Source organism: Carica papaya, chromosome 2, assembly GCF_054855325.1.
Source record: "Carica papaya isolate Zhongbai chromosome 2, ASM5485532v1, whole genome shotgun sequence".
In the NCBI taxonomy this organism is placed as follows: domain Eukaryota; kingdom Viridiplantae; phylum Streptophyta; class Magnoliopsida; order Brassicales; family Caricaceae; genus Carica; species Carica papaya.
Genome location: NC_142310.1, coordinates 6,417,981 through 6,442,660, shown reverse-complemented (window position 1 = coordinate 6,442,660; position 24,680 = coordinate 6,417,981). Strand labels below are relative to the sequence as shown.

The 24,680-nt window shown below is 38.4% G+C and overlaps 1 protein-coding gene across 1 annotated transcript; it reads right to left on the bottom strand.

Annotated features, from left to right (window-relative positions):
• Positions 1-6,173: 6,173 nt before the first annotated feature.
• LOC148268708 (uncharacterized) lies at positions 6,174-7,628 on the bottom strand. The gene is made up of 2 exons (XM_088212970.1): positions 6,739-7,628; positions 6,174-6,462 (listed from the first exon to the last, which is right to left on the bottom strand). Exon 1 carries the CDS (start codon positions 7,556-7,558, stop codon positions 6,740-6,742), a length of 819 nt encoding a protein of 272 aa, XP_088069096.1. The 5' UTR covers positions 7,559-7,628; the 3' UTR covers positions 6,174-6,462; position 6,739.
• Positions 7,629-24,680: the final 17,052 nt, after the last annotated feature.

The following is a 24,680-nucleotide window of genomic DNA, read 5'->3' as shown; positions in this document are numbered from 1 at the left end:
TGATCACTGTTTCCTCCTCTACAGGTTGACCGAAGCAAAACACCAAACCGCGACGTAAGCTGGAGGAGCAGTCGCATCGAAGAGCCCTACCGCCGATAAGTTTCAATTTTCTGTGTTTTTTCGGCCCACTGATGGCCCTAAGCTTGTTTTCTCGCATGAACCGATGCAAGTTTGGCTGAATTCAACCGAAAACATCCAACCCGAAGCGGATCACCGCCGCTCGCCGTCGTTAGAGCACGGCGGAGCCGCCGTGCCAGAATTTTAAAATTGGCCTAGTAAACCCTGAGTCTGATTTTTGAGTTATTTGGAACATGTATAGGTACCGTAAGCATGTTTTAGTTCCCGAAAAGAAATTTAAAGAATTTAGGGACCGCCCGTAGGCGCAGTAAAAATTTAGTTTTCGGCGTCAAATCAAGTAAGGACCTCTCACCCTATTTTCTATCATGGAATTGAAGTTTGAATAAATGATAATACTGTATTTTGTACAAATTAAATAGATATGCATAATTAATTACGGTTGCTAATGGAGCCCGAACCAGACATATTTCTTTGTCGATTCCTGTTTGATTTATTTTACAGTTTAAATGCATTATGGTATCTGGTTTATCTATTCTATGATTTTAAATGCATGTATCACTGCTTACTTCACTACTGTTTGATTTTGGGAATCTAAGATATGCTTGCTTTGTTGGATGCACGTTACTTATTTATGTATTCATGTTTAAGTTGGTAACGGAGACTAAGGACAAATAGGAATGGGATGTGATTTGATAAATGGATAAGATGACATCCTCACTAGATATCCTGGGAGATGGTGGATGGACTAGGTTCATAGGGAACCCTACTGTGAACGTTGTCTCATACCGGACGGGGTATGGAGACTTTATGATTTTGGCGCTCATACAGGACGGGGTATGGGGACGGCCCCCTTTACCCTCATACCGGATGGGGTATTGAGGTTTATTGTTCTGACACTCATACCGGATGGGGTATGGGGATGGCCTTGGAATTAAGTTTGCTAAGGATAATGGTTCACGTGTGGCGGGGACCCCCATGGATCCCCATAGATACTAGTAGGCTGATAAAAATGGGCAATTGTTGTTTGATGATTTGAATATAAAAGTATGATATGTGCTATGTTACAGATTATATATGAATTCATTATATATATAATGTTATTGTTTCCATATGTTGTTTTTATAAATCTCACTGCGGTAAGTGGACGGTAAATGGTTTGATTATTGATAAATGAATTTGTTTAAATCTACTGCTTCATTGGTTGTTTTAATTTTCTACCAAGATTTGCTTCTGTGACGGTGATTAGTGTGATGTCCTTACTGAACCAGTGTAGCTCATTCCTTATTTAACCATTTCAGATCAGGAGGACCTGGTTCCCGAGCCCGATCTACAAGAAGACGACGAGTAGATGCTAGATACCTTATAGTTTCCTTTATTTTTTTTATTTCTCGTATTTGTTTTAGAGAACTTATTCCGTGATATTGTTTAGTACTTTTAAGTTATTGTGTAAGGGATATTAACATTAATTTTTTATTTTGCTTCCGCACTCAGATTATTATATGTATTTTCTTTTGAATTTCCGGAGCCGTTACAGGAATCATGCACCTAATTATCAATTATTCAACATTATACTTTAATATCTTAGAAAGATTAAACTACATTTGTAAGTCTTACGCACTTAACTGATTTCTATCTAAATCTGTTCGTAAAATTATCTCTGATGTACAAGACAAACTTATTACACTGATATCCAAGTCGAGCTAGAAATGAATTAGTTATCCCATAATTTCAAACATCCGTATATAGATTTATTCCTAATTTTAAACTAGATAAATAACTTATTGCATTAAAATTAAATAGGATTAATTAACCTTAAATCTAAAACGGTAAACTATCAGAGTTTTTGAACTCACTTGTCACAGATCACACCCTGTCTTATAGGATAATGACCAGAGCATATTTTTTTAAATCATATAGACTCGAGTTAAATAAAATAACTTAACTTTATTAATAATAAAAATGTCACAGAAATGTTATATCCCTTAAATATAAAACATAAACATATGTACGAGATTCTAAATTTCTTTACTTATATTATTAAACAAAAATAAGAAATAGTAATCTTAATATCAGAGTATAGGTTACAGAGATTTTTTCTGTATCACCGTTCACTCTGTAGCGGTATCTTCTATATCTGGAGGGTGATAAGAGAGGTGAGATAAAATATCTCAATAAGCAATATTATGAAATCATAATATAGTACATGCAATATATAGTTTCTTTACACACAACAGAACATATATTATATAATCTTTCCAAAACATATACGAATCAGAATACAAAAGCACAAATTAGAAAACAAATGCATGTTGTATACTTCATCACTATTATGGAGAATCAATCAATTATTGTAGATTATGCATAAGCACAGATACTTATCACTAATTCCTCATGTACCCGAATATGGAACGACATATATGAGTACCTTAAAATATTATTATCCCCTAAATACAGAACGGTTAGGGCACGCAGATCATACTATTTTCCCATACACTCGAACACGGAACAGTTATGTATGGGTATACACTTATCACTTTACCAGTACACTCGAACACAGAACAGTTATGTACGGTCAGATTGAAGCCTAGCATAATGCAGTGCTTTTGGATAACTTCTTTCCATAATGAGTGATGCACACATATTAAAATCACATTTCAAAAACATAAAGCGAAATAAATTTATAACGAAGTAAAACTTTAACAAATACTTACTTAACAAATACGAAAGACAAATTAAACATGTGCACATTTTTATACTGAAAATACATAAAATACTTCAAAACTACATAGGCTAAGAATTCATAATATCTACTTACCTTACGTCCTTAGCAGTTGTAGTGTTAATTTTGATAGAGTTCTGCCTTTATTTATGACTTTTTCCTCTAAAAATTCAGTAGAGTTTCGAGATGATTTTTGGTCACTTTCTTGACTCAAAAATATCTAACGCAATACTCAAAAACTAATCCCAGAAATCAAAGAGAAACCGAACTTCAAAACTTAAGAAAAAACTTACCTTTTTAACGGTTTATAACTTACTTTTGATCATGAGTCTTATTCTTCTTCTCTTCCTTTTTCTCTGCTCTCATAAATTTAGCAGAGTTTCCCCAAGATTTTTATCTAAAACTTCAAAATACTCTCAAATATCACACACTTCGTACTCTCTCTTCTTCCTTTACCTCTATACTTCTTATTATTTTTCTCTCATTTAGATTATCTTTTCCTCCCTTCTCTTATCCCCTATTTATAGAAGTGGGTAGCCACGAGGAAAAAGTTGTCACCATTCCGTCTTACAATTTCATTTAAAAGTTATCACCTTTCGTCATGTCACTTCACTTAAAAGGTTACTACTCTTCATATATCGTTTAACCTAAAAAACCTTTTAACATGCCACTTCATCTAAAAAGTTACCAAATTTCATATGTCATTTTACCTAAAATGCCTTTTAACATGCCACTTCATCTAAAAAGTTACCACTTTTCACTTGTCATTTTATTTAAAAGACCTTTTCACATGTTACTTCATCTAAAAGATTAACACTTTTCACATGCCACTTCATCTAAAAGGTTACCACTTTTCACATGTCACTTTATTTATAAGTTGTCATTTTTCATTATGTTATTTTGCTAATAGCTATCACTTTTCATTATAACACTTTATTTAAAATATTTTCACCTTTTCTCATGCCTCTTCATGCTTATTCTAGCTTCTTCATCTTTATCTATACTTTTTTCATTTGACTCTCTACTATATTCGTAACCTAATTATATATTTTCAAACACATGTAAAACTAAATTAAATATATCAAATATAATAAATTTACTCTGAGGTATTTTCAAGCTATCACATCACCTACCGGAACTGGGTTCATAGGACTCATTGCGTGCAACCATTAGAAATCTACACGCCTCCACACGTGCCGTCACCGGACCGCTATGCACCGATGTTGATCGTCATCGATCACCACTGTGGATTGGTTGAAATTCACTGCAAAACTCTTTGTGCCCTCAAATGCAACATAGATCTAGTGGTACCACACCGAAGCACTCTCGAGAATGCAAAGCCGCACTTGGCCGCCACCGCGGAGTTATTCCTCTCCGGTCCTACTGCCACGTGCAGCACCACTTCTCCTTCTCCTTCTTCTTCTTCCTCTCTTTTCTCAGTTGTCACTTGGTGATAACTGCAGCCTCTCTCTCTTTCTCTCTCCCCCTTTATCTCTCTCTCTTCCTACATCGATCTCCCTCTCTCTCTTCACACGACTCTTTCTTTCTCTACTCGATTTATAGCCGGAGAGATGAGAGCCCTACACAGTTCTTCCCCCTTCTTCTTCGATGGAGAGAAAAGGCGTACACGCCTCTTCTTCCTCTTCTTCCCCGACTAAAGGCGAACAGGCCTTTGGTCAAAAATTAATTTTTTTCCTTACCCAAACGGCATCGTTTTTGGGGTTTCTAAAACGACGTCATTTTTATCCTTTTTTTTTTACCTAAAACGGCGTAGTTTTGGAGTTTTCCAAAATGACGTCATTTTAGTCTATTACATTTTGTTTCAATTCTTGGTTCTCCTATTCTGAAAAAAAAAAATTAGAATGAGTTATATATATTCAATCAGAATAATTAAAATCCTAACTTACAGAGTTCATTGAATACATATAAATTCTTTTTGTGTCCCATCTCGAAACTAATGGTGTATCCATGTCTATAGAGAGCTTAGATGAAACACAATTAATCTTCATTTCACTTATTTAAAATGATTATCTTCTCTTTTTCTCATACAATGTTCATTCTTTCACACTCACAATTTTCATTACCATATTATAGAGAGAAAACTAAATAATCAAAATTTACAAGGGAATTTAGTTATACTTTTCGAAGCAATCATTTCATTTTTTTACTTTTTAATTTAATCACGATATACTATAGTCAATTATTATGATCACCTTCTCAATATAATACGATACGATATAACACGATACAATTTAATTTATTTACCACATTCAAATTTATTATTACAAAGGCTCATAAACACTTTAGACTTTTCAATTTTATCATATGATGTCGTTTTAATCTCTATCAGTGAGAATAATAAACGTGTCTACTATTAATGTAAATTCGATACGATACATCTAAAAAAAGACATAATAACAATATGATGGTTAGCTCACATAATAGGGTTTGCTATCACGTCGACTGAATCTCGACCACACACGCATACACCCCTTCTTAATCTAAGACCAAACAGATTTAAAATATTTTGACTCATTACGTCAATCCATTATGTTTTAAATTTAATCTTATGTCTACTTACTTTCTTTTTTGATATTTACCAACGTTTCTTATCTTGATTTGATAATTAATATATATATATATATTTATTTATTTATTTATTACTTCCAAATTTTCTTTCCATTGATCCTTAATATTCAATTTGAACCTCTAAAATCTAACGTATTATGATTTCCCCATGGCAGTCATTTCGTTATTAAATTCTCTTCTCTTTTATTTTCCCGTTTAATATATTTCCTTAGGGTTATACTATATAATTGTCTTCCAAGGTTCCTTTATTTTTATTTATTTATTATTATTATTATTATTTAATTTCTTCTTTTAATTTTCTCACCAGAAACTTGTACTGGGCCTTACCCTTCGGCCCAATACTTTCTGGATTCCTTGCCTTTAAGCTTCTTCTTTTACCAGACCCTTAGGAATTTACAGACGGCCCATTTAGCCCATTAAGTATTATAGACCCATTAATTCGAGAATTTTATTTATTTATTTTGCTCAGTTGGGCCTCCTCATAATTATGTGCATTACTGTATTAATTTTATTTTTAAAGTTTTAAAATTGAAGTAGATAATATTATCTCTATATAGAATATATAATCACAATATCTAATAAAATTTTTAATTGGGCAGATTTTAGAATTATTAATATGATAATTAATTTTAAAAATAATAATAATTAAAAAAATTTAATTTCAATAGAACTATTAATTGGTTAACATAGTTGTGACGTTTAATTAAAATCTTTAATGGCACAATTTTAATTTTAATAAAATTTTTAGTTGATAGAATTATAACATATATCTCATAAAAATTTCAACTTATAACGTAATAATCTTCTTGTATTGATTTTATCCTATGGTACCATTTTATTAATAATTTATTCATTTGAAAAAATGGATGCGTATAGGAAATGAAATATTTGAAGAACATTTTTTAAATAGCATATATTTTATATAGACCCTTCTTCCGGGGAAGATACAGAAATTTTTTTATTAAAGACATTTATAGTGCTTTAAATTAAATATGTTTTATTGTTGAAGCAGACATCGAATTTGTATATTAGATGCTCTCTCCGTATTATTGTAAATACACTGACTGCAACCAGCCCTGCACCAACATCATTAACATAAATAAATTGGAAGAAATGAAAGAGATTAATTTCTATAGTTTTTACAATAAATTACATACTATATATTATAAATTAAATTAGACTAGTATTATGTGGAAAATTCTATTCACAGGTATGGAAATTGACGTATATTTTCTTTTTGGCTCTAGCTTATGCATTAATAAGCTTAAATAATATTATTATTTAAATTAGATATATATAGATATATATGTGTGTGTCATATAATATATTGCAATTAGAAACTAAATGTATACCTTATAGTTTTGCTGGACATTGAAAGCCTTGTGGTAAGCTCCTGCCACAATCATTAACCATGACCCTAGTGACAACACGTAATAAGAGATTGACGTTAATGATTCTTCCTCTAAGGGCAGTGCAAAGACACACAGCAGCATCTACATTCACTAGCCCTCGAATCACTGGGCAACATGCTTGACGTGGTCCTATTATGATCTGCACTAGCCCACTTAATATGTTTGCACAAAGCCTTAGTCTCAGTGTGTTAATTGGACACGTTCCTCCACTCGGTGGTGGTGACGGTGATGGAGGTGGTGGCAGGGGCTGCGATGGTGGTAGCATTGGTGGTGTTGATTGCGGTGGTGATATTGGTGGTTGTGATGGTGGTGATACTGGTGCAAACGGTGGTGGTGCTAATGGTGGTCGAATTGGTGCAAATGGTGGTGGTGTTGGTGGTTGTGATGGTGGTGATACTGGTGCAAACGGTGGTGGTGCTAATGGAGGTCTTGTTGGTGCAAATGGTGGTGGTGCTAATGGAGGTCGTGTTGGTGCAAATGGTGGCGGTGGTGATGATGGTGGATGCATTGGTACAGTTGGTGGTTTTGATGGTGGTACCATTGGTGGCGAAATTGGTAAACATGGCGGTGTGGGTGGTGGCACTGAAGGCATTGGGGCGATGGTTGGTGGTATTTTATGAGGCGGTGGTGGTGCTTTTAGAGGTTTATATGGTGGTGGTGGTGTTTTTGGAATTTTGGGCGGTTTGGTAGAAGCAAGCGAAGAGGCTAAGTGAATGAAAATAAAGATTGAGAAAAGAGTGATTCGAGGAAGTTTTGTCATTTTTATGTGTAAAAGAAATACCCACTTTTTATTATTATTATTATTATGTTTTTTGCAAATAGTGAGTGGCTGTGTGAGTTTAGAGTTCATGAGATTGCTTTTTATATAGGACTTGAGAGGAAGAGCAACTTGTTAATTAGTCAAAAAAAAAACTTTATATTTTGTCAATTGATAACTAAAAAAAAAAAAAAATACCATTTTGGTCTAACATAAAAACTAGCATTTCCATAAAGTAATTTCCAACCTACAACATAAATTAGCCGCCGATTACAATATTTTGAAATTTAAATATTAAATATTTTAGAAATATTAAAAATGAGGGTAAATACCAATTTTTTTTATTAAAAAAAAAATCAGATAATATAAGTAAATTTGTATCCTTTACTAGTAGATTTTCTTTTTTTTTTTTCCAAAAATTTTGAGAATTATTTATGATATTAATTATCACTTTAATTTTTCTTAATTAATCAAAATTTGGATTACTAGGTAGGATTTGGCACGGCTCACCCCATAATCTAATTACAACTTTCCCTTGCTTTAAATTTTGTGATATTAATTGTTACTTTAGACTTTCTTAATTACCTCAATACTGATTTATTTTTATACTTAAATATGATTGAAACTTTTTTACATCAAAGTTTAACAAATTGTCTTGAGAATGTCTAATGGATATTTTTTATTTATCAAGAACATTTAATTTAAATAATATACATATTTTTATTACAAATTTACAATAGAATAATAATAGAGTCATATTTTCCTCTAGACCTACACACACACACACACGCGTACATATATTCAAAATCTAGATCATCAAAATTATAAATTAACTTTTTTTTTTAATGATATAAGGCTATATTGAGTTTTTTTTTTTTTTTTTTTTGTATTCTGTTGTAATTTACTCTAATTAAAAAAACATAATCGTGTATATAAAATTTAATTTTATTACTGCAATCTCACAAAAACATTACCGAATGAAGTTATTAGTTTCATGAAATTAAACATTATAAAACCATCAACATATATATTTTTTGATTATTTCTGCTAATGATTCAAACCAAAATCAATTTATTTGTCACAATAATAATTTGTATCACCAAATGACACCAGTATTATTTGTTTAAGCATTTGTTGAGCTTCTTGTAGATCGATGTCACTGTTCATTCTTGATATCATTACATATCGCGTAAACCCCACATAAAGGATAGGTTGATTAACTAATTGAGGATAGGCTGGTTAGCTCCATAATCTTAGATTTAATCATGGTTACACTAATTAGATTTTTATCTTCATTTATTTATAATTAGGCCAGAATATTAAATTAGTTTCTATGCTATTTAAAAATATTCAAATTCATTTATATAATTTTTTTTTACAGTATTTTTTGTTGTATTTTTTTAAAAAAATTGATTTAATCTATCTTTGTTACATATTAACACCGTCAATGGAAGTGACATATGAACTTAAATTAAATACATATTACATTCTGATTGAATTATTTTATATGTTATATGTCATGTGTGTGATGATATGATATTTGATGTAGCTAGTTTTAAAAATTTAGGAACCATTAGACCCAAACCAACTCAAACCAGTTGTTTTATTCGAACTAGTTAATGGCTTTTTAGATTTTTAAAATTTATCATATTAAATATTATGTCATCATATGTACAGTATCTAAGTGGATATTGATTCAATCAGAGTGTAACACGTATCTAACCTAAATTAGCGTGATACTTACAATAAGATATTAATGTGCATTAAAGATCAAAAATGTAAAAGTCTGGAACTTAAAAGTAAATAAAATCATAAATTGAATATGGAAGCGAAATAATAGAGTTAGGGTTTACATTCCTTACACAATAGTTCAAAATATCCAATAGGAATATTGGAATGTTTCTTCTAAAAGAACAAACGAAAATAAAAAAAAATAAACGAAAAGTAAATGACTGAGCATTCTAGGACGATCTTCACTAGCTTTTGAAGGGAGTTCGAGTAGTGAAACTATGCACGACCCTCTTATTGATCGGGATCTGAATCTTGGTCCTCTTGATCTGAAATAGTTAATAAAAAGGTGAGTTATACTAGTTTAATAATAATATCACACTACTCACCGATACAGAAACTGAAAGTTGGTAAAAATCATAAAAAAAAACCAATTGAGCTCTTAAATTAAGTAATTTTATTTATCATAAATAAAACAATTTATTGCATACTTACCATTGCGAGATTTTCAAACTCGAACTATAGAGATAATAACTTAAACAACAGCATAATCTCATTTTCAAGTGAGCAAAAAAAATAACTTTTCTTTTCTATTTGCTTACTAGTATCTCTAAGGGTCCATAGGGATGTCCTACTACGCGTGAACCAATATCTAAATTTTATCAACTAACCGTCCCCATACCCCATCCGGTATGAGCGCCAAGAATACCATTCCTCAATACATCTTCCGTTATGAGAGTGAATTGAGCCGTCCCCATACTCTGTCCGGCATGAACGCTAAAAAATATCATCCATCGATATCCCGTCCAGTATGAGGTGACGTTCACGGTAGGGTTCTCTATGTACCCGGTCCATCCACCATCTTCCAGGATATGCAGTAAGACAACCATTCACTTATTCACTTAACCAAGCAATTTTCCGTTTACATTTTAATTTTTAGTTTCATAAATTAACCATAAATCACGCAAGACAATAATACATGCATCAAGGAAATACAACTTAATTATTTTACCAATTACAGTATATTATTATGCATTTAAAGTTGTAAAATCAAACAATATTAACAAGAATAAACAATAGTAACTAACTGATTTCGGCTCCATTAGTAACCTGTAATTATTCTCGAAGTTTTTTAAATTGCACAAAATGTCATATTACCGATCATTAAACTTCAATTCCATAACAAAGAGTAAGGTGAGAGATTCTTACCCGAATCGGTGTCCAAAATACTGAACTTTCTACTGCGCCTACTAGCGGTCCCCGGATTTTCTGAATTTTTTTGCGAAGATTAAAACACGCTTCACATACCTAAAAATACCATAAAAACCCAAAATTGGTGTTAAAATCCTTTTTTGGCCAATTTTAAAATTCCATATCTCAATCTAGCCCTTTTCGACCGGTTTTATACTCATCCCTGCAAGAAAACACATTAGGCGGTCTCGGTTGGTCAAAAAAATTTAAAAATAGAAACCTACTAGCGGTTGGATTTTTCAGTGTGGCAGCTACACTGGCTCACCTTCACGGCTTGGTGTTTTTCTTCTGTCAATCTATAAAAATATAACAGTGAACACAATGATGAAAAAGTTGTACAAAATAGAAAACGGGAAGGGGCTCATCGAAGGCGGTTGTGAGTTTTGCCCGCAGCTTTGCCTGTAGTTTTTGGATCACTCGTCGTTTGTTTTGCTCCGATATGACCACAGGGGTGCTCGGAATCGAATTCCAAGTGGGTATAAGATTTTTTACCATTTTTGGTGGTCAGAGGTGGCTACGGTGCAGCGGTGGGCGGCTGTTGGGTCCCTTCTCTAGTGACTAGTTCTTCTTCTCCGACGGGGGAATGGCGGCTAGGGTTCGATTTCTGTATGATGCAAAATATTTATACTCATCTCACATTAATCTAGTTTGTTCATCGCATTTAATCTTCACCGTTCGATCGCATATAAGGAGGAAACGAATCTAAACCGTTCATCGCGTTTGATCTCGACCGTCTAATCGTACCTAAGAAAGAAATAAATTTGAACCATTCATCGTGTTTGATCGAGACCATCCGATTGCACCTGAGAAGGGAACGGATCCGGATTATTCATGCTCACTGGAAGACCTCCGGCGGTCTGATTACGGGGCACGCGGATCGCCAGCGTGGCCTCCTGCATGGTACCAAGTCAGCTTGTCTTGCCATGCAGCGCACTCCGGTTTGTCAAGACTACTGAATGAGCAGTCCTACGTGGTAAAATTTTTAAAAATTACATTCTAACCTCCAGTTTCTGATTTTTTCTTTCAAAAACACCTTCGGAACCTAAATCACCCTTTTTTAAAATTATTTTCAATTTCATCCCTAACCTATTTTTTTTCTATAATTCCACATTAAATTAAAATTTATTAATTTAAAAAATATATATTTTTATACATTTTAGAATGTTAAAATTAATTCCAGACCAAATTCTGGATCCGGGTATTACAAGTCTCCCCCCTTAAAAAAACTTTGGTCCCTCAAATTTGTCTCCCTCACACTTAATCAAACAGTTGGGGATACTGAGCTTTAAAGTCTGATTCTAACTCTCATGTGACCTCTCTCTGTGTGTGATGTTGCCATTGGACCTTAACGAAGGAAATTTTTCAGTTGCGAAGTACTTTACTCTTTTGGTCTACAATGCCCACTTGTACCTCCTCATAGGACATATTCTCCTGAAGTGAAAGGGGTTCGTGGGATAAGATGTGAGAGGGGTTCGAGTTGTACTTGTGTAGCATGGACACATGGAACACACTATGCACTCTGGATAGTTCTAGAGGTAGTGTCAGTCTGTAGGCGGCGATACCAATTATATCTAAGATCTCAAATGGCCCAATAAACCAGAGATTTAGTTTTCTCCTCTTGCAAAGCCCACTGATCTCCTTGAAAGAGTTGACCTTGAGGAACACTCGATCACCTTTCTTAAATTTCAAATTTCTCCTCCAGGTGTCCGTATAACTCTTCTGCCTACTCTAAGCCGTCTGGATGTTCTTCCTGATCTTAACTATTTTAGTTGTAGTCTCCTCCACAATATCTATGTCAAACAATTTCCTATCACTCATCTCTTCCCAATAGATCGGGGATCTGCATGGGCAGCCATATAATGCCTCGTACGAAGCTATGCCGATACTTGCTTTGTAGCTGTTATTATAGATGAACTCTATTAAGGGTAAATGATCATCCCAATGAACCCGAAGTCAAGAACACAAGCTCGAAGCATATCCTCCAGTGTGCGTATCGTTCTTTCTTATTGTCCATCAGTCTGAGAGTGGAATTCGGTATTAAGAGACAATTGTGTTTTCATGACTTGTTAAAAATTAGACTAGAACCGAGAAGTGAACTTGGGGTCCCTATCGGATACTACTGTCATTGGCACTCCATGTAACCTGACTATCTCTCAAATATACATTCATGTTAACTTGTTCAAGGGGTCAATCATCTTGATGCCCAAGAAGTGAGAAGACTTGGTGAGCCGGTCAATAATTACCCAAATGGCATCATGTCCCGAGCGTGCCCTAGGCAATCATGTCATGAAATCTATTGTGATGTATTTCCACTTCCGGTCCATAGTCGGTAATGGCTGAAGTAGGCTACCTAGGCGTTGATACTCTGCCTTGACCTGCTGACACACTAGGCACTTGAAAATAAAGTCGGTTACCTATCTTTTCATCTCGTTCTACTAAAATCGGGGTCATATACTTTGACACATTTTAGTGCTTCTGGGATGCATGATAAATTTTAAGCTATTAGCCTTTGTCATGATGTCATTTTTCAGCTCACTCTCACATGGAACACACATCCCGTCCTGAAATCTGAGCAACCCATCGGTAAAGACTCAAATTTCAGAATTTACGTCATATTCTGCATCTTTCTTGAGAGCTGGTAGGGTGAAATCGGCGAATTAGGCTTTCTTTATTCTCTATATCAACTCATGTTGAACAGTCATGTAGGCCAAACATGTAACTCTCTTCAAATTTTGAAGTCGTATCTGTTGTGTGGCCCCTATTACCCTACATTCTGAAACCATTAGGTAAGCTAACATATTTGCACTTTTTCTGATGAGTGCGTAGGCTACCACATTGCCCTTACCCGGGTGATACAAAATATTACAATCGTAATCATTGAGAAGTTCTATCAATTGTCTTTGATACATGTTGAGATTCTTTTGAGTGAATATGTGTTTCAAGCTTTTATAGTCGGTATAGATTTGAAAAGTCTCCCCATACAAGTAATAGCGTCAAGTCTTTAAGACGTAGATAATCGTGGCAAATTCTAAATCGTGGGTGGGGTAATTTTTCTCATGACTCTTCAACTACCTGCACTTATAGGCTATAACCTTCTCATACTGTATTAGAACACAACTCAACCCCAAGTATGAGGCATCACTGTAAACTGCATATGCACCTATCCCACTCGGCAAGGCCAACACAAGTGCAGTAGTCAACCGCTTCTTTAGTTCTGAAATTTTTTTTTCACGGTTCTCGTTCTACTCAAACTTGACGTTCTTCTTTGTAAGCTAGGTCAAAGGAGCAGCTAAGCTAGAAAATCCTTCTACAAACATGCGGTAATAACCTGTCATTCTTAGAAAGCTACAAATCCCTTTGATCGAGGTCAATTTCTCCCAACCAAACACTACCTCAACTTTTTCAGAGTTCAATGACATTTCTTTCCTTGATATGTACGTGCTCTAGGAAGGTAGTCTGCTCGAGGAAGGTAGTCTGTTCGAGGCAGAACCCATACTTACTCAACTTTGTATACAACTTTTCTTCTCTAAAAACCTACAAAACCTGAGTAAGATGGTGAACGTGTTACTCTCTATTTTTTGAATAGATTAGGATATCATCGATAAATACAATAATAAACTAATCTAAGAATTGTCTGAAAATCCTATTCATCAAATTCATAAAGATGGTTGATGCATTAGTTAGTTCAAATGGAATGACCAGGAACTCATAATATCCGTACCTGGTTTAGAAAGCTGTTTGGGGAATGTCTTCTGCCTTGATCTTTACCTTATGGTAACCTGAATGCAAGTCTATTTTAGAGAAGACATGGACACCCTGCAACTGATGAAAAAGGTCATTGATCCTGGGGAGGATATATTTGTTCTTGATCGTGACCCTGTTCAGTCCCCTGTAGTTAATACATAACCTTAATGTTTTATCTTCCTTCATTGCAAATTTGACTCTAGCACCTGAAGGGAACACACTATGTCGGATGAACCTACTATCCTGCAGTTCATCGATCTGTTTCCTCAGCTCTTCCATCTCAACACGGCTCATACGGTAAGGGGCAACCGAGATAGGTTGGGTGTCTAGTTGAAGATCTATGGTGAATTCAACTTCTCTATCCATAGACAGTTTGGGTAGTTCATCAAGAAACACATGCAGGAAGTCTCGAACTACCAAAATCTCTCAGATGTAAATTTCATTCTTATGTTTATCTAGTTAGAGAAAACAGCCGAGTTAAAGCACTTTGAAATCCAAAAATTTCCATGAGGGAATAATGTTTAAAAAATTTATTAATTTGCAAATGATTCTTCATTAAGAGGGTTAAATACAAGTTTCTTGTTAAAACAATCTACAGTGGTATGATATACCGGTAACTAGTTCATTCTCAGAATTATATCAAAGTCTCCCGTGTCAATCTCTATCAGGTCTACACTCAATTTTTTATCTATTATATCTATGATACAAGCTCTGTATATAACCTTCTTTAATAGTGTCCTGCTCTTAGAGGTAGACACAAATAATACAGAATCAAGTCTTTCAGATAATACATTCAAGTTTGGTGTAAACGTATGTGAGACAAATGAATGTGAGGTACCAGTATCAATCAAAATATGTGCAAGATGACTACAAAAAGTGTACGTACCTTGTATCACGTATGGGTTGGCTTCTGTATCTTGCTGAGTGAGGTTGTAAGCTCTGGCCTAGATAGGAGGTATGATCTGGATATGATTTTTTGGGCACTCTTTCGCATAGTGCTGGGCACTCCCACATATACGATAAGTATTATTAAGGTGATAACAGGGTCGGTCCTCATGATTCTTACCACAGTGCTGGCAAGTCCTACCGCGTCCTGTTATCGAAATCTGAGGAGGAGCCTGAGTCACTAGACTAGGTCTCTTGTTCTGCTGAATAGGTACAGCAGGTGCTAGTCTGTGGTGTGAAACCGGGGGCCCGAGGTTCCCCACTGCTGGAGAAAAAATGCGAAGGTTTCTCTCCACTATCTGTGCTTTGGCTAGAATGGCTGAGTAAGTATTGAGCTCGAACATATACAGCTGCTGTCTAATCTCAGGACGGAGTCCCCACTCGAACTTCCTTGCCTTTCTGCCTTCATCTATCATGCTCTCAAGGGAATACTGGCCCAACTCTAGGAACTTTTAGGTATACTCTGACACAATCATATCACCCAGTACTAGGTGTGCAAACTCCATTTCCTTCAGATGTTGGAGATGCTTTAGGAGGTACTCTGTATTGAAGGCCATCAGGAACTATTCCCAAGTGACTGAAACGGGCAGGGTGGCATGCTTGAACTGCCACCAGCTATCTGCCTCTCCCACCAATATATAGGTGAAAAGTATAACTCTCTATTCGAGAACCACCCTAAGAGTCGTGAAAGTCTTCTCTGTCTCAACTAACCAATACTTGGCCTCTTCAAAGGAGGATACCCCTACAAAAGTAGATGAGTTTAGTCTTTTATACCTCTCAATGTAGCCTAGATCCATCATGGGTGGAATTAGGTCCCGTGGAAGAGGGACTGGATTGTGCTAGGGATGGACCGAGTGACCCTGTGGTTGTACTGGATGATATGGTGGAGGTACCAGATTGTCCTGTGGTGGTGCCAGGTGATGCGGTGAGGGGTACCGGACCATATTGTGGTGGTACCGGATGGTATTGTGGAGAAGCAGGGTTATATGGAGGTGGATCAAGATCCTCCCGCTATAGAAGTGACTCAAACTGTGGAAGCAGGAGAGGGCCAGGTAGCTCCCTCCTTTCCTTACGAACCTACTGGGAAGCAATGAGTCTCTCTAACATTTCAAAGAGTCGGTGAATATCCTCTTGAAGCGAACCCTCTCGAGCTGTTTGGTTTAGTAAGGGTTTTCCTCTCCTCATCTGTATGTACCTGTCTTTCACAAAGAATGGTTGAGTGATAATTTATTTTTTGGTGTTTCCTTAAGTTTTTGTGTAAGAAATAGTTCCGAAGAACGCAGCTCTGATACCAATAATAAAATTCTGAAACTTAAAAGAAAATAAAATCATAAATTGAATACTGAAGCGAAAAAATAGAGTGAGGGTTTATATTCCTTATACAATAGTTCAAAATACCCAATAGGACTATGGGAATGTCATTTCTAAAATAATAAACGAAAATTAAAGAAATAAATAAAAAATAAATAACTGAGCATCCTAGAATGACCTTCACTAGCTTTTGAAGGGAGTGCAGGTAGTAAACTATTCACAACCCTCTTGTTGATCGGGATTTAGATCTTAATCCTATTGATCTGAAATAGTTAATGAAATAGTGAGTTATACTAGCCCAGTAATAATATCACACTACTCACCGATACAGAAACTGAAGGTTGGTAAAAATTATAAAAATAACCAATTGAGCTCTTAAATTAAGTAAATTTGTTTATCATAAATAAAACTATTTATTGCATATTTACTGTTGCGAGATTTTCAAAACTAACCTATAGAGGCAATAACTCAAATAACATCATAATCTCATTTTCAAGTAGATAAGAATAATAACTTTTTCTTTCTATTTGCTTACTGGTATCCATGTGGGTCCAAGGGATGCCCCAGTACACGTGAACCAATATCTAAACTTTATCAACTAACTGGTCGTCCTCATACCCTGTTCGGTATGAACACCAAGAATATCATCCCTCGATACCCCATCCGGTATGAGGGTGAATCGTCTCTATATCCCGTCCGGTATGAGTACAAAAAAATATTATTCCTCAATATTCCGTCCGGTATGAGGTAACGTTCACGATAGGATTTCCTATGTACTCGGTTCGTCCACCATCTCTCAAGATATCCAATAAGACAATCATTCACTTATTCACTTAACTAAGCAATTTTTCATTTACATTTTAATTTTTACTTTGACACATTAACCGTAAATCACGCAAAACAAACAATACATACATTAAGGAAATACAACTGAATCATTTTACCAATTTCAATATATTGTCATACATTTAAAGCTGTAAAATCGAACAATCGGTTAAACATTATAAACAATAATAACTAACCAGTTTCGACTCCATTAATAACCTGTAATTATTCTCAAAATTTTTTAAATTATACAAAATGTCATATTATCAATCATTAAACTTCAATTTCATAAGAGATAGTAAGGTGAGGGATTTTTAGCCGAATCAATGTTTGAAATATTAACTTTTTAATGCACCTACTGGCAATTTTCAAGTTTTCTGAATTTTTTGTGGAGATAAAAACATGCTTCACATACCTAAAAATACCCCCAAAAAACCCAAAATCGATATTAAAATCTTTTTTCGGCCAATTTCGGGATTCCAACGCGACGGCACCACCGTGCTCCAGTGACGGCACCGCTGTCCACAACGGCGGTTTGCCTCGGCCTAGCCATTTTTGGCCGATTTTGACCAATTTCTATTGGTTTTATATCTATTCCTGCAAGAAAACACGTTAGGGGGCCTCGGTTGACCGAAAAAAATTAAAAAACAAAAACCTGCCAGCGATGGGATTTTACAATGCAGCGGCTCCGCTGGCTCACCTTCGCAGCTAGATATTTTTCTTCGGTCAGTCTGTAGAAAACATAACAGTGAATACAATGCTGAAAAAATCGCACGAAATGGGAAACAGGAAGGGGCTCATTGGAGGCGGTTACAGATTTTGCATGCGACGACGGTGTCGATCTTTGCCCACGATTTTTGATTCACCCATCATTTGTTTTGCTCTGATATAGCCACAGGGGGTGCTTGGAATTAAATTTCGAGCGGGTAGGATAATTTTTTCCTTTTTTGGCGGTCGGAGGTAGCTCTGGAGCGGGGACGGGCAGCAGTTGACTTCTTTCTCTGGCGACTGGTTCTTCTTCTCCAGCGGGGGGCTAGCGGCTAGGGTTCAAATTCTGTGTGATATGAAATATTTATATCCATCTTGCATTAATCTGGATCATTCACCGCGTTTAATCTCGACCATTCGATCGCGCCTAAAGAGGAAACGAATCTGAGTCATTCATTGCGTTTGATCTCGACCATCCGATCGCGTCTAAGGAAGAAACAAATCTGGATTGTTTATCGTGTTTGATCGTGATCGTCCGATCGCACCTGAGGAGGGAACGGATCCGAACCGTCATGTGCATGGGAAGACTTCTAGGTTGTCCGATCGCAGGGCACGCAGATCGCCAGCGTGGCCTCCGGCGTGGCATCGAATCAGTGTGTTTTGCCACGTGGCACGCTCCGGTTCATCGAGACTGCTGACTGGACAGTTCTACGTGGTAAAATTTTTCAAAATTGCATTCTAATCCCTAATTTTTAATTTTTTTCTTTCAAAAACATCATCCGAACCCAAATTTTCACCTCTTTTTTTTTCAAAATTATTTTCAATTTCATCCATAACCTATTTTTTTCTACAATTTTACATTAAATTAAAATTTATTAATTTCAAAAAAATAGATTTTTATATATTTTAAAATATTAAAATTAATTTAGAGCTAAATTTCGAACCTAAATATTACAAAAAAAAATAGATACGAATTTTTTTAAAAATATAGTGATTAAAATATAAAAACTAATTTTAATCGACTTAATATATGAAAATATACAATTTGACCAAAGTGGGTATTGCTTAATTTTGCCTTCCTCTCTTGGTATATAACTTAGAATTTTGTATAATACTCTTAACTAACTCTTAAATAAAAGGAAACCTTTGGATATATATATATATATATATATGGAGGGAATTTTCGTCTGTGCATGGTCTTCATGCACAATATGTAGATATGAAAAATTTACGATATCTCCCTATCATCATTGTGTTAATAAATAAGTTTGGTTAAACTAAGAAATTGCCTAATTTTTAAAATTAATCGCACTAAAAATAGAGAATTAGTGTAGCGCCCGGACCGAGAAAAAAAAAAAGCCACGTCGGCAGCCACGTCAGCAGGCCCGGTCAGCAGTCCCGGCCAACCGGGGCCTGCCACGTGGCAAGACCACGTCGCTCCTGAACGGGCCACGTTGGCGATCCGCGTGGGCACGATCGGACGGCCCAGATTTAATCAAAAACAGACGGCCCATATTAAAACAAAATGGACGACTGAGATCAAAGGGCAAGGGGTTATAAATAGAACCCCCACACCAGACCACAACCCTAGCCGCCTGCCGCTCGCCGGAGAAGACGAACCAGAGGCCGACCGCCGCCACCCGCCGCCGCACCGGGGAAATTTCTGACCGCCGATCGAGGTAAATTTCATACCCCCGACTCGTTTTCCCACGCTGATTCCTCCTATGGCCAAATCGAAGCCAAAATTCTGGCCAAACGGCCGGAATACGCGGCCGAAGACCAGCGGCGCCGCCGCGCCCCCTCTCGGTTTTTGCCTCCGACGAGGCCCTTCCCGGCCTCCGTTTGATGCAATTTTTATATCACCGTGATCACCATTCTTTTATCTACAGGTTGACCGGAGCCGAATCACCAAAACACGAACCTCGCAGGAGAGCCGCCGCACCCGAGAGCGCCGCCGCCGGTAAGCTCCGTTTTTCCGTGATTTTTTGGCCCCCCGAGGGCCCTAGGGTTTTTTTCTCACAGGGACCAATGCGAGTGTGGCCGAATTCGGCCGAAAACGGCCGAAAACAGCCAACCCGAGGCTACTCGCCGCCGCCAGCGGCGGCACCGGAGCCGGAGCACGGCGGAGCCGCCATGCCGGAGTTGCGATTTGGGCCGAAAGAGGCCCTGGGCCTAATTTGGGTTTTTTTTGGAACACGTGCAGGTACCGTTAGTGTGTTTCAGTTCCCCGGGAAAAATTCAGGAAAAATTAGGGACGACCTGTAGGCGCACTGTGAATCGTATTCGGATCCCGAAAACAAGTAAGGACCCCTCACCCTATTTCCTATCACAGTATTAAAGTTCAAAATGATAAAACGGTATTTCTTGAATTAACGCATGTGTGAAATTGCTTAAGGTTGCTAATGGAGCCCGAGTCTAGTGTGATTGATGATTTACTGTTATTTGGCCTGTTTCACAGCTTTAAATGCATTATGGGGTTTGATGTGTTCATTTTATAGTTTCGAGTGCATATATTACTGTTTTATTAATTATGGGTTGAAAGACTGAAGAACTGACACTGTATGTTGTCTGTTTGGCATGAATTACGATTTGCTTGTTTAAAAATGAATTGATGATGCTTATTGAGGAAAAGGAAAATGAAAGATTGTGTAGACTGATAATTGTATGATGGGGTCAGCCTGACTAGATATCCTGGGAGATGGTGGACGGACCGGGTCCGTAGGGAACCCTACCGGGATTGTGGTCTCACATGCCGGACGGGGTGTGGAGATCTTATGGTTTTGGCGCCCATACCGGACGGGGTATGGGGACGGCCCGTTTCACCCTCATACCGGACGGGGTATTGAGATTTATGGTTTTGGCGCCCATACCGGACGGGGTATTGAGGTTTATAGTTTTGGCGCCCATACCGGACGGGGTATGGGGACGGCCCTGGAAACTGATTATGAATGTTAAAGGTTAACGGGTAGCGGGACCCCTATGGACCCCCATGGATACTAGTAGGCTGGTAAATGAGAAAATGATATGTTGTATAATGATTGAATTACAAAAGGCGTGATAAGTGCTATGTTTTACAGCTTATATTATTCCATGATTGTGATAATGTTATTGTTTTCTTATATTGTTTCATGAATTCCACCGAGGTAAGTGGATGGTAAAGGTTTTATCATAAATAAAAGGATTTGTTGCAAATCATGCTCCATTGGTCTTTTGTGTTTTTCTACCCACCTTTACCTCCGTGACGGTGAGATATCGTGATATTCTTACTGGGCTAGTGTAGCTCACTCCTTATTTAACCATTTCAGATCAGGAAGACATGGTTCCCGAGCCCGTTCCGCAGGAGGACGACGAAGGGGATGCCTAGAGACTCTGTAGTCATACTCATAGTTTTATTTTCGAGTTTCTCTCTTAGTTAGTTTAATCTTTTATATTTTAAGTACGTTTTTGGTTTCTGTGTAAGGGATGTTAACCGAAATTTTGATCTCGCTTCCGCATTTAATATTTATAATATAATTTCCATTTTGAATTACCGGGGCTGTTACAGTTGGTATCAGAGCCGCATTTCCTCGGACCCATCCCTTACACGATAGTGCCTTAGATAAATACTCATCGATATATCGTTACTCAATCATTCCTTGTGAATGCAGGTACACGGGAATGAGGAGAGGAAGGCCCCCACTAAACCGAGCGGCTCAGGATAATTCGCTTCGGGAGGATCTTGACAGACTGTATGAGATGGTGGAGGCTCTCGTAGCTGCCCAGCGAAGGCAAGAGGAGAGAAGGGAGTTACCGGGACCTCCTCCGCTAGCGCAGGTTGAGCCCCCGCTACAGCAGGCTGATCCCGTACCACCCCGGCAGGAGCCTGTTCCTCCACAGTACCAACCGGCACCACAGCCGCGGTACGACCCAGTACCACAGCCACAGTACCAGCAGGCGCCGCCACAGCACTTTCCAGTGCCCCCACCACATCAGCAGGTTCCACCACAGGGTCCCCCAGTTCACCCTCAGCCGGTCCCAGTCCCTCTGCCCCGGGACCCTGCTCTTTCCTTGATCGACCCCGGCTTCATAGAGAGGTACAGGAGACTGAACCCTTCTACCTTCTCAGGGGGATCCTCGTTCGAAGAAGCCCAATACTGGCTGGCAGAGACTGAGAGAGCTTTCGAGACCTTGGGAGTAATTCCTGAGCAGAGGACTGCCATTGCCTCCTACATGCTGGTAGGGGAAGCGGTACGCTGGTGGGAGCTCAAGCGGGCCACCCTGCCTGTACCAGTTACTTGGGAGCAGTTCCTAGCGGCCTTCCATGCGGAGTATCTCCCTAAACACATCCAACATTTAAAGGAATTGGAATTTGCTCAATTGGTCCAGGGTAATATGACAGTGTCGGAGTATGCCCACAAGTTCCTGGAGCTGGGCCGACATGCCCCGGAGACATTGTTGGATGAGGGCCGAAAGGCCAGGAAATTCCAGTGGGGCCTCCGCCCGGCGATCAGACAGCACTTATTGGTGATGGAGCTCGAGACATATTCGGCAGTCCTGGCAAAGGCGCAGATCATAGAAAGGAGCTTCGACACCCGCCCTCAGCTAGCGGGAAGTTCCCGACCCTCAGCCCCGCTCCGCAAGCCAGCGCCTACCATGCCTGTCCAACCAGTAAGAGGCCCAGGCCTGCCGTTCAGGCCCCTCCTCAGGCTATGGGGGCAGCACGTGGGAAGATCTGCCAGTACTGCGGCAGGGATCATGGGGACCGACCCTGCTACCGCCTCAACAACACCTGTCGCATATGCGGCAGTGCCCAGCACTATGCGAGGGAGTGCCCTAGAAACCAGAATCAAGGGAGGCCTCCAATCCAGGGCAGAGTTTACAATCTTACCCAGAAGGATGCCGACGCAGACCCGGACGTGGTACATGGTAAACCCAAGAAAGAAGTTTGTATCCAAGAGATTCCAGTAATCCGAGACTTTTCAGACGTATTTCCGGATGAACTGCCCGGTCTACCAAGGGACAGGGAGGTCGAGTTCACCATAGACTTACAGCCAGGTACCCAGCCCATCTCAGTAGCTCCTTACCGAATGAGTCGCATCGAGATGGAAGAACTAAGGAAACATATCACTGAGCTACAAGACAGTGGCTTCATTAGGCACAGTGTTTCCCCATGGGGTGCCGGGGTTACTTTTGCAAGGAAGGGAGATGGAACGTTGAGACTGTGCATTGATTACAGAAGGATAAATAAGGTAACAATCAAGAACAAATATCTTCTTCCTCGGATTGATGACCTTTTCGATCAGTTGCAGGGTGCACAGATCTTTTCTAAAATAGATCTACGATCAGGTTACCATCAGGTAAAGGTAAGAGCGGAGGATATCCCCAAGACGGCATTCCGAACCAGGTACGGACACTACGAGTTCCTGGTTATGTCGTTTGGGCTAACCAACGCCCCGGCCATCTTTATGGATCTAATGAACAGAATCTTCAGAGAGTTCTTGGATCAATTTGTCATCGTGTTCATCGATGATATCTTAGTCTACTCAAAAAGTAGAGAAGAACATGCTCGTCATCTTGCCCAAGTCCTACAGGTACTCAGGGAAAAGAAGTTGTATGCAAAGTTGAACAAGTGTGGATTTTGGCTCGAGCAAACCGCCTTCCTAGGACATGTTATATCGAAGGAAGGGGTGTCGGTGAACCCCGAAAAGGTTGAAGCGGTACTTGGTTGGGAAAGGCTGACAACAGTTAAGGAAATTCGCAGTTTCCTAGGGATGGCAGGTTATTACCGCCGATTTGTTGAAGGGTTCTCTAGTCTAGCAGCTCCTCTAACCCGACTCACAAAGAAGAATGCAAGGTTTGAATGGAATGAGAACTGCGAGAGGAGTTTTTCAGAATTGAAGAAGCGACTGACTACTGCACCCGTGCTGTCTCTACCGAGTGGATCAGGAGGGTATACAATTTATAGCGATGCCTCCTATCTGGGTCTGGGTTGTGTCCTGATGCAGCATGGAAAGGTTATAGCATATGGGTCTAGACAGCTAAAGAATCATGAGAAGAACTATCCTACCCATGACTTGGAGCTTGCCGCAATCATACACGCCCTGAAAATCTGGCGCCATTATTTGTATGGAGAGACCTTTCAAATCTACACCGATCATAAGAGTTTGAAGCACATCTTCACTCAGAAGGATCTCAACATACGTCAGAGAAGGTGGATGGAACTCCTCAAGGACTATGATTGTGACATCCTATACCATCCAGGTAAGGGCAACGTAGTAGCCGATGCCCTCAGCAGGAAAAGTGCAGGCACCCTTGCCCATCTGATGGTTTCAGAATGCAGGTCCATTGGGGCCACGCAGCAGGTTCGACTGCGAGATCTGAAGAGGGCCACATGTTTGAGCCATCTAGCAGTCCAACCCGAGTTAATCCAAAGAATAAAGGAAGCCCAGTCAATCGACCCCGCCCTAGTAACCCGCAAGAAGGATGCAGAACAGGGAGTGAACTCAGAATTTCAGATCTCTGCCGACGGATTGATTCGTTTCAGGGACAGAGTGTGTGTCCCAGACGACAGTGAGTTAAGAAGAGACATCATGACAGAATCCCATAGTTCAAGGTTCGCCATGCATCCAGGAAG